The sequence below is a fragment of the Mesitornis unicolor genome, unplaced genomic scaffold (genome assembly GCF_000695765.1).
Source record: "Mesitornis unicolor isolate BGI_N332 unplaced genomic scaffold, ASM69576v1 scaffold13396, whole genome shotgun sequence".
Classification (NCBI taxonomy): domain Eukaryota; kingdom Metazoa; phylum Chordata; class Aves; order Mesitornithiformes; family Mesitornithidae; genus Mesitornis; species Mesitornis unicolor.
Genome location: NW_010189013.1, coordinates 6,388 through 17,638, shown reverse-complemented (window position 1 = coordinate 17,638; position 11,251 = coordinate 6,388). Strand labels below are relative to the sequence as shown.

General features: G+C 44.1%; 1 protein-coding gene across 1 annotated transcript in view; it reads left to right on the top strand.

Annotated features, from left to right (window-relative positions):
• Positions 1–3,624, top strand: part of LOC104541789 (protein unc-13 homolog B) — a gene marked incomplete at its 5' end in the record, with an annotated part of 70,975 nt that extends 67,351 nt beyond the window's left edge. Inside the window, 3 exons of the mRNA XM_010185926.1 lie at positions 375–467; positions 1,571–1,730; positions 2,905–3,624. Of these exons, the coding sequence (XP_010184228.1) occupies positions 375–467; positions 1,571–1,730; positions 2,905–3,190 (539 nt within the window). The remainder of the gene's footprint in view (positions 1–374; positions 468–1,570; positions 1,731–2,904) is intronic.
• Positions 3,625–11,251: the final 7,627 nt, after the last annotated feature.

Genomic DNA, 11,251 nt, shown 5'->3' with positions numbered 1-11,251 from the left:
GGACAGGAATGCCGATACCCACCACTGGAATGCCTGCATGTGCACTCAGTAGCTTGGCAGGAACTGTGACCCTCTGTGAGGGTCCGTTTTGGAGCTTTAGGTCTCGTAAATTATTTTAAAAACTCCTACTGGTATTCTCAACAGGATGCAATCTTTCTGTTGGAGTGCAAAAAATGTTAGTGTTCGTGCGTGTTGGGCATGCAAGCCTGATGTTATTTTGCATTAACGTTACATTATCGCTGTTGACTGAAAAGCTGGCTATGGAAGATGTGCTGTGAAAACACTCTTGTCTCGCTGAGACGATAAACCAAAGATGGGTGCCAATAAACAATAATCCCTGTGTGCATGGGGGGTGTAATTTTTCTTCCCAACAGGCTCTGGTGTGGATGATCCTGTGGGTGAAGTGTCCATACAGATCGACCTGTACACCCACCCAGGAACCGGTGAACACAAGGTCACGGTGAAAGGTACGGCGAAGCATGTGTTAATAACGCATGGGCTCTGTGTGTCGAGGCAAATCTCCAGTTGGCAGTCATTATATTTCTGTGTTAGCTCATGGGATGTGAATCCAGATTTCTTTTTTCTCTGTTTCACATCAGGAACATGTAGCAAAACAGCAAATGAGCTTGTCCAGGCAGTGACATGGCAGTGTACAGTCCTGTTGTTTATTGGCAGTGGTATACATAGTAAACAATATGAGATGATGGGGTCTTGCTTGGGGCTGCAGTTTAGCCTGTGCTGCACAGAGCAGCGTGACAGAGATGTGTTGCGAAATTGCTTGATGTAAACCAAGAGATTGTGGAGCCACTAAGAGTTCAGAGGCTCCTCTCCCCCGTCCTGAAGGCTGCTTTGGTCCCTGAAGAGCTGCTCTGAAAATAACCAAAGCAGTGATTCATCCCAGGCTTCCTCTTCCTCCCTCGTCTCCTTTGCTCGAATACAGCATATTTAATGACTTTAATTTCCTCTAAAGATTAATATAAACAGCTCTTCAGGCCTCTCTTCTCCTGGCTAACTCTACACTGCAATGCAAAAAACTGATTTTCAGAGCTATTTCCTGTGCTTCAGTCTGTTCCCTGCAGTGACCTGAGAGAGAATGAGAATTAAAGAGCTAATAAACCTGGGTTCTGGAACCACCCACAACTCATGGGCTTTGTCTTACCTGCAGTCTCATTTCCCTTTTCAACAGAAACCTTAATATTGACCAAAATGCCCCTTTTTAACTCTAATCCTGCATGTAATGTAGAGATGAGCACTGAACTGGCAAGGCAGCCTTCCCAGAGCTGCAGGAATTAGGAATGCTGGTTTTTTTCGGACTGATTTCTTGACTATGCGTATGGCAAAAGCTAAGTGCTGTCCCAAGCATTAAATTCCCTTCAGAGAACTTACACAGAGGCAAAAAAACATATCTTTGTATTACAAAAAAGGTCATGTTTTGAGTTGGACTTTGTCCTCTGAAACAAGAAATTGAAAGCAGAGCAGGGTGGAAAGGTGTTCAGAGCAACGGGTACCAATGAGTACCTACTCATTAGTTGATGAGTAGCAACTCAGGGAGGCTGTGACTCTTTTGCAGTGGTGGCAGCCAACGACCTGAAGTGGCAAACGTCTGGCATGTTCCGTCCATTTGTTGAAATCACCATGATTGGGCCCCATCAGAGTGACAAGAAGAGGAAGTTCACCACCAAGTCAAAGAGCAACAACTGGGCTCCCAAATACAATGAAACCTTTCACTTGTGAGTGTGAAAAATAGCCTGGGGATCTGACGTGGCAAGTGCAGATGCGGAGGACAAAGAGGTTTTTTCCAGTGTCCACAAACAGTGTGCTCAGGGCCCAAATGAGTACTTGAACCTGTACCTTGGCCAAGTGTTTGGTGTTTTGACAGGAAAAGCTAGATTTTGGGAGTTTTTGCTGTGGGTGGGATGCTGAGGTCTGTTTTATACCAGCAGTGATCTTTGGCTGCCTTCTGAGATGTGTTTTGTGTCCTGCGAGCATACTTTACTATGGTCCATCATTCTAATTAACTTTGTATCTTTTATTAGTAGAGTTGAGGCTAAAAGTTCATTACATATTTTTAGTCCTTTTAATGTATGTCTTTATCCCAACTTGATCTGTGGGACGTGGTTTCCTAACTTGCTTCCAAGGATGCAGCCTTTGGAACTGGCAGTAAGTTGCACTGATAAATTGCAATCTTCCTCAGCACCGAGCATTGATCTTCTCTTATTTGGGTTTCATTGTTACCAAGTCATCTTCCTTCTTGGAAGGCTCAACAAAGGAAACTACAGACCAGTGTTCACCCATCACTAAGAATGAGAGGAGAAGAGATGACCAGCAAAAGACTGTAAACATCTCAGGGGAGAGGGACTGTGCATATAATTTTTCTTTGATGTGAGGAAAGGCAAGCTTATTCTAAGTAAAAGGATTTTGTCCCTTTTTAAAATTCTTTTAATTTTAGAAACATCAGAAAGGTTGGGGATGTATTTTTATTAGCTTTTGCTTTAATGGAAGGCTCTGAATCTTTAACAAAGGCTTCATCTAATTAAAATATTAATTACTGAAATGAAGCAGCCCTGAACAGAAGCAGAAATGTTTAAAGCCATCTGAGTTGAAAATCTATTAGCATGGCTTTAATGTTCTCCGCTGCTCTCATTTCATAGTTTAACACACACACGCAAAGGCAACTTGATAAAGGTTGTTCTTGTTTTCGTTTTAAGTTGCCAGGTTGTCTTTATCAGCTGTAAATCATCAAAAATGCCCGTACTCCACAGGTTTTACTTCTTCCTCTCTGACCAGGGTTTTCTGTAGAAAGGAGTTTTCTGTGGCTCGTGTTAAGCACTCTAGTCAGCTGCTGACACCCTTATCTTGCAGAGGCATTTGTACCTTCTGAGTCAACCTCTGTGTGTTTTTCAGCATACTGGGGAATGAAGATGGCCCTGATGCGTACGAGCTCCAGGTCTGCGTGAAGGATTACTGCTTTGCTCGGGAAGACCGGGTGCTGGGGATAGCAGTGATGCAGCTCAGAGACATAGCAGACAAAGGAAGCTGTGCTTGCTGGTGCCCTCTGGGGCGCAGGATTCACATGGATGAGACTGGACTTACCGTCCTGAGGATCCTCTCTCAAAGAACCAATGATGAAGTTGCCAGGGAATTCGTCAAGTTGAAATCTGAATCCCGCTCCACGGAGGAAGGCACCTGAGCTGTGTAATGTTCCCTTTCCTCTTCTGCCTTGTGCCAATATGTGCAAGTGTTCAACAATTCTCTTTTATTAATTACAAAAGGTTTTTTCATGTTGTCTTTGTCAGCTCTGATAGCGCAAGTGTGCTGTACAGGAAACAAATCCATCAATCTGATGTGAATTATTTATTTTTTAGTAGCTGGGTAAGACACCATAGAGAATGAGACAATCTCTTCTTATTTAAGATGCAAATTCTGCTTTGTGTATATAAATTATTTTATATTGGAGGCTGGGTATGCTGGGTTTTGTTGATATGCAGCACTGTGATTTTATCCTCTGAAGCTGGCAGACGTTAAAAGGGTTCTTCATAATCACACTACGGTATCAACACACAACTGCGTGGAAATTGGGAGTATGAGAATGATTTGGGGTTTTGGCAAAGCACAGTTATCTCTCACTGAATTCACGTACTGTGGAGCTGCCAGGGGATGCTCTGGCACAGATTATACCAATGTCTCAGTGTGATATGCAGACACCTCAACGTCTGCTTGAAAAAGAAGTTGCAGATTGCTCTGAGGATGCACACCGAATTAATGTATGGCGATGGATGTGCTGCTGTCAGCATGGGCGAGACTGGTGGGACAAGTGCAGAGGGGCCTAAAATCTCATAGCCAAAAGCTGCAGAGGCACCACACCAGGAGCAGACTGCAGCTGCTGTTGTAGTTAGATGGTGTGTCTCAGAGAATATACATCCCCACGTGCTGCTGGGAATCCTGCATCACCATGGGGGTGCTGTAAGCTGCTGAACTCCGCAAGTCACACTTTGGCTGCTGTGACCGACATGGTGAGGAAGGGAACAACATTAGAGCCATGACAGATAACATGGCTGTTACATACTTTTTCCACTTCAATATTCTTTTGTTAGGTTTTTTTTGACATAGGATTAGATAGTTTAATACTTGCAGGCTTTCTGTAGCATTTTGTTACCCTGGAGACCACTCCTCACTATGAACCCAGAAACGATGGCTCGCCTGGGAGAGAGCTTCGCTGATCCCGAAGGTGCTGCTGGCCGAGCTGCAGTTGGTCCGTGCTGATTGTCACTTATCTATGATCTAACGATACCATTGAAAATAATTTTTTGCACTGTCTTAAAGGAAGCATTCAGGTTTTGTTTTCTTGCAAAACAAAACACTGTCCAGAGCAAAGTGATTGCAGGGAGGGCCAGAATTTCTGACTGAAGACTTGTAAGCAGGAAGGTCTGGAGCAGTGATTGCACCTGAGGTGTGTTTATTGGAGGGCTTTCACTTTTTTGGGGATTTTTTCCAGCTGCCCTTGTACTCTGGAAGGTGCAGCTGGAACAAACCAGTCCTTGCCCATAAAGTACTGTAATACTGTCAATAAATCCAAGGACTGCATATTGAATGACTTTTATTTTTATTTTTTTTCTATTTTCTCTGACACTTGTATAGCTTTATGATACAACTCCTGTATTTCATGGGCCTGCTCGTAGAGTTCTGAGACGGCACGTCCGCTTTGTTCTTGTCTATGGTGTATTATAATAATGCTCTTCAAAACTTCACGCTATTTGTCATGATTTTGAATCACTGTACGTGCCATTGTTATGAGAACTGTTAGTGCAGTCTTTAATAAACTCTTCTAGCAGCATTTGGAGTCGTCTGTTGAAGTTTAACTGCAGTTTGGTTTGCTAAATCACACGGGGTGGTATCACTGCTGTATCTCTGCAGTTCTCATGTTCAGTACATAGGTATTTCTTTGGTGCTGTAGATGCCCAGCAAGGGGTATGAGCCTGATAGCTCCCCCTTTCTCCATGTCCATCTGACATCTTCCCCTGAAGTTCTTGGCTTCTGGTAACACACAGAGACATCACAGAAAAGCATAGAGGATACGTTAATTCCTTTTCTTCCCTATCTGGCCTTGAAGTCAAGTTTCCTTTTAACTCAGGTACCCTCCTGAAGGTGCTGAATGGAAAGACTCTGACAGGAAATTGGATACTTTACAGATAATACGTGAAGAAATACAATTATATACCGAACTTGATTTGTAGGTTTTGGTCTGATGTGAGCATTAGATGGTATTGACAAAAGAAGAGAGAATAAACCTTCTTGGTGTCAAGTAAACTACTTCGTCTCCTCATTTCTGGGGATACTGCTAGCTTCCAGCAGACAAGCTCAAATAACTCAGAGACTCACGTTTAATGATAGTGTGAGTCTCTGAATTTCTGTGATCAGAGGTGCCATTTTTTCCTTAGGTAACATATGCTCAGCAATGCGAGTGACGTGGCTAACTTGCAGTCCCGCTTGTAGCAGTGTTTCCGTTTCTGGCTTCATCACAGGGAGGTCACTGAGTTTGGTGGCATATCCTATGTGAGGTATTGTTTAAAGCATGACTTAAAGCCCCACTTCAGCCCCACGTTAGATGGTACAGCACAGGTTTCTAACTCGTCAGTATGCCTGCTTGTCATCGCTTTGGCGAGCGCTGCAGCAGAGAGAAACCAATACAGAGCTGTTCAAAGGGAAAGCACTGCCTGTAACCATGTGGAAGAGGCCTGGGCAGGGCAAGGGGGTTTTGTGGTGTTAACAAAGCCAGGAACACAAGACTCCTGAATACATTGCTTATCCCCTGGTCTAGTGCTTGTCCTACAAGTCAAGTTTGTGAACTTTTTAATCATAGACTCAATTTCCATAGATGTTGCTTTGTAACGTGTTTGTCTAAATCCATCTGCCCATCTTGCCTCACTGCTTGGGTTTTCACTCATTGTGATGCTTTCAAATTTTCTTTCCTGCCTGAAAAATCATGCAGATGTGAGCTACAGACATGCAGGCTTTTTGTTGTGCCTGTGGCAACAATGCTGTGTTGTGCGCATGGCTCTTTCTACTTTATCTGAACAATCCTCAAAATGACAGCTGGATATAGGATATACACTGTGTGTGTCAAATATATATGCATATGTAATAATAAATACATTAAATGTGTAAATAGAGTACATATTTTACATATATATATATATGCTGGTGTACCTGGGATCCTGATTTGGAAAAGGTTGTTCCAAGACCATCACGGCAAGGATGACAAGCAGCAGGGAGTGGTAAATTGCCTGCCATCCTACTCATAGTGACACTAACTTCAGCTGGGACAGGAGAGAGGTGAGAGATGAGCTGGATGCTGCTTATGGTCCTGCTGTTTCTGCCTGGGGTCTTTCTGCTGGCGCTGTGGGAACAGCACAGTGATTCCAGACTGAGAGTCCATCTTGTGCAAATCTTGTCTCCAAAAGTAGTTACAAGCAGCTGTCCAGAGAAGAGTAAGAACAAGGTAAACTAATATTTTTTCCTTCTGTTTCACTTTATAGTGCTGGTAATTTTTAACCTGGGGGATGTTCCTGACTCCATGATTTCTCTTCAGTAAGTCCTAAATTATCCTTCTCCTATCCCCCCTTGAGTCCCTGAAAAGGAGTTCTCTGGATTTACGTGTTGTTGCATGAAGACCTTCCTTTTGGTTTGAACCTGGTTCCAACTAATTTAATCTGATTCTCTCTATTCTTTTGTTAAGAAAGATGCTAAAGTGCTGGTCCTATCCACCTTTCCCCTGGGCAATGGAGATATTGTAGACCTGTCATTTCCCACCCTGGTCATTGCTCTTTGAGGCTGCAGTGTCCCAGTTTATTCAGTTACCCCAGACCTATGATAATCTTTGCCCTTCTTTGAATCTTTTCCATTTATATGGGTCATTTCTGAGCTGTGAGGACACAGGATTATGAGGACCAGAACAGCATCCAGCATTCAAAATGTGGACCAGCTTCCAGGAGGAAGCCTTTCAAAGGGGTAGCAGTTTGCTCCTATCTTAAAAGCAATATTCAGCAGATCAAAAAAACACCAACCCTTCGGGCTCGCAGTGGAAGATACTGGCAGGAGCAGGGAGAAGATGTGCTGCCAGGCCTCCTAAGTGACAGGGAGACCTTTAGTAGGACCCCAAAAAGGTCCTGCTGCAACTTAGCGAGTCAGCGCAAACCTGAGAGAGGAAGAAGCCACCCTGCTAAGGTTTCGTGGATGGCAGAGAGCTGATAACAATCCTTTTATTTCTAGCCTTTATTTGAAAAATTAGCTAATTTTCTAAAAATGGAAAGCAAGCAAGAAAGCCTGGCTTTTAGACTTAACAAACTTTTTGATCTTTGAGAAATTCCTTTCTAAAGCTGTGGCCAACTCTGGGTTGTGACACTGCCATAAAAAGGAGTTGGGGGAGTGAGACAGCAGGACTTGAAGGGATGATACATGCTTGTGAGCAGATGAGAAGGATAAAAGGGCCTTTTTGGGGGAGGACATTGTATTTCTGGGTGTGTGATGGGAGAGAGCAGTGACCGGAGGGCAGGGGTGAGGAGGGCGGCTTATTAGTCTTCCTGAAAGAGATGAACAAACTGATGCATGGAGACAAGAAGGCGGGCAGGAGAAAGGGAGGGTTTGGGGAGTGACTGGGGCAGGCTGAGAAGGCAGCTGGTGCTTCAGGCTTGGATTCAGTTTCTCCATTTCTGGGAAGCAGCAGGGAGGGAGAAGGCAGAGGAGGAGGTCAGGCTGCTCATGGGATTTCCTCCAGACACATCATCTTCCTCCTTTTCTGCTCTCAGGCTCCCATTTCCTCCCTTCTAGAGAAAACTCTGGATGTGGGTCTGTGGCCATGTGCAATGCAGCTAACAAGGCTGGTGGTACTCCTGATTGCTTGGTGGGACATACACTGTGGGTCTGAGCCCTACCAGGGAGTATAACTCCCCCAGGCTCCTCTTTTAAACCTTGGACACTGGAGGATTTTTTTTCAGGACCTCAGTTCTCTGATACTTAAAACTATCTTCACAGTTGCTGCCTGTGATCTGTGGCCAATCTAGGCATACTTGGGCTGTTTTGCAGCACAGTGTTGCTTATCATTATGACATCTCTTTAGTAGCTCCTGATGCTTGGACAACATTGTCATCTCCACTAATCTTTGTTCTGCTAAACCAGCTAAGAGCTACCTTTCTGCTTATAAGCAGTGCTCTTCCTTTCCAGTCATATGTGCATAGTACCTTTGCATCTGCTCTAGCGGCCTTTCTAGCATCACTTTTCCCTATCTCCAAGAAAACCTTCTCATTATCAGTCTCTGCCTGTGTGGGCTTCCCATATTTCTCATCCCACCTCCATTGTGTCATCTTACAGTCCTTTCACTAACCCAGTCTCCTCCACTTTCACCAAGAGTTCCCATGTGACATTGTATGCAATGTTGGGTGGTTTTTTGAGTCCACCTAGATTTGAGCTGCCAGATTTGTTCCTAGAATTAGTTTTGCTGAGCTATGACTTATGATAAGATTCAGCTGGTTCCCAAATGACTCTGACTATCTCTTGCTATTGCGCATTTGGCTCTGCAAGCAGCCACTGCTCCCAAGTCATCTCAGAAGCATTTGAGCCAGCTTACAGAAATGTACACCTTTGACAGGTTAGAGATGGGAAATAATTTATCAGAGCCAGAGGCAAGTTGGTCCTGCACATGCCAGCCTTGCCAAACCCACATTGCCTTTATCTCACCTTACACCCTTCCTTTTATTATTCTTCCCTTCAAAACTACTTCTAAAGCCTTGCACGCTGTTCAGGTCAGCCAACCAAACTGGAAGTCACTTTGATATGTTACATATTTTGCATGCGATTCTCCAGGCACATAACCTCCACCTTCACAGATGAACAGGCCCTTGCTGCCAAGCCTTCAGTTCCACATTTCAGTGTTATCAAACACATCGTGTGGGTGATCCTTCCCCAGGGACCCAGAGGAGTTTGAGTCCTCTGAACTTTCAGTGACTGTAGCGCAGTATCTCCTCTTTCCTCATTTTCTGTTTCAGGCTATTTCTTTCTCTATGGGTGGACACTCTGAGGCCAAGTTCTTCTTTTTGTATGATTTGATTTTTTAAATCTGCCTGTCCTTGACCACCTTCTTCCTGAAAAAGAGCACATGACAGAGGGGACCACTGGGTCCTTTTGAAGCCTGTCCCTCAGTCACCCATGACCATAAAACAAGCTTTAGACCCAGCAAAGTCCTCAGGAACATCTGCTCTGCTCCCCCTCAGACCAAAATGCCAAGGAAATCCTCCACCATCATATCTGCAACCTCTAAATCTCAAAACCATGATGGTCTGCAAGGAGAGAGCAAGCTTGAACCGCAGCACTGCAACCACCTTAATGAACTCCTCACCTCCTAAGGCATCCAAGTCAAATATAGGCAGAGGAGCAGGCAGGTGAACTGTGCTTCTCCAATCCCAGACTCCGGTGGCATCTGTCAGTCTGGCCTGGGGACATCCATACCCACAATCCTGCTTAACACTGAGAAAAGACAAGGTCGTGAGATGCTTGAGCTGATTTCTTAGCACCTTTTGTGCATTGCGAAATAGGATGAAAATTAGCACCGCTACCCATTGGGAAAGAAGAGCAATGGTTTTCTGGCAGCCTACAGGTGACAAGCAGAGGTCTGGAAGTGTAGTGTGGGTTATTTCGGTACAATATAATACTACATGATAAATAACGTAAGCACATTTCTTTTAAGGAAGTTAAGATTGGGAATACCTGGAGACTGAAGCTTGTATCCTGAGATATTAATCTCACCCTCAGGCACTCGGGATGATGGGAGCCCTGCAGTGGTCATCACAAGCTGTGCCAAAGACTTCCTGCAGCCCAGTAATGATTTTGCTTTGAGACCAAAGCATCAGCTTCAAGTTCTGCCTTGACAAAGTATGTAGTGCTCTGTGCTTTATGTGCCTCAAAGAACCTTTATATTTTCTCTTTTTCCTTGGCAAGATTAGTTTAGATGAACTTTTACTATTTCTTATTTATCTTTACTTGATTTTCAATACACATAGGGATTTTTGTTGTTGTTTCAAGAATTAAAGACCCTTTACTTATCTTGCATCTAAACTTCAAATAGCTATTCACTGGACAATAGTGCTTTTATGAGTTGCTCTTTCTAGTATTTTTACTGCTTATTGTAACCAAACCCAGAATAACACCTCCTTTTATCATCTTTGTGACTGTGTGGTGACAAAACCTGTCAGTTGTCACATCTGGTAGTGCCGTTATTAATAGCAGCTATTCACCAATTGCTGAGATGCTAGTTTCCTGTAATAATAACTGCCAGCCAAAAGGATTTCCATCTATTGGCTATAATTCAGATGATGTGAGAATATCAACCCTGTGAACCAACTCACAGGGAGATATATTTGAATTCTGTGAATTTTGCAAAAAAAGCAGCACTTGCAGTGCTTGCTGTGCATCTTTCCCCACCACCACCCAAGATGCTTTTTCCCAAGACTCCCTCTTGTTGCCCACTGGTGTTTGGCAAATTGAAGAACATAAACCCTGTCTGCCAGCATCTTCAGGAGCAGAAAATACAATTTACTGTGATTTAATTCCTTCCTAATCGCAGTCAGAAGTAGAGAGGTGTGTCACTTGGCAGCTACGAGAAGTGACAAAGTCAAAAAGCCTCCTTTAATTTCGAGTTAATTTTGGTTGCTTCTAAACATGGTCAGTTTATCCTCCTCTCAAGCACAGCAGCTTGTCAGGCTGCAGGTCCTTATTTGGAATTACTTTCATGTGCCTGGAGTCAAGCCTGGGTCAGGTCCTCTGCTTCATCAAAGGAGGAAGTTTCTGACGATGCATCATTGGATGCAATAAACCCATACAATAGCGACCGAGCTTTTCTTGCAAAGCTTGGCAGCAGCAATAGCTTATTCTCCTGTGTGTGGCTGGGGTTGGGGGGGGTGGTTATTTGGAAGACACAAATACCCTCTGTGCTTCAGGGAAGTTTCTTGTTCAGTTTTGAAACGCTTTTCAAGAAAACCACCTGCTCCCTCACAGACAGCCTCGACCCCCAGATGCTGCATATGGGAAACCTTTGGGGCAGTTTCTGCCTTGCACCTCTGCTTCCCGTTGGAAGTAGCAAAACAGCCACCAGCAGAGGTTGGAAACCACAGTCAGTGCTGGATGTGAAGCTGTTGTATTACAGCCCATTTTTCCAAACCACCCATTACTTAATCTGATAATGCCGCATGAGTCATTCCTG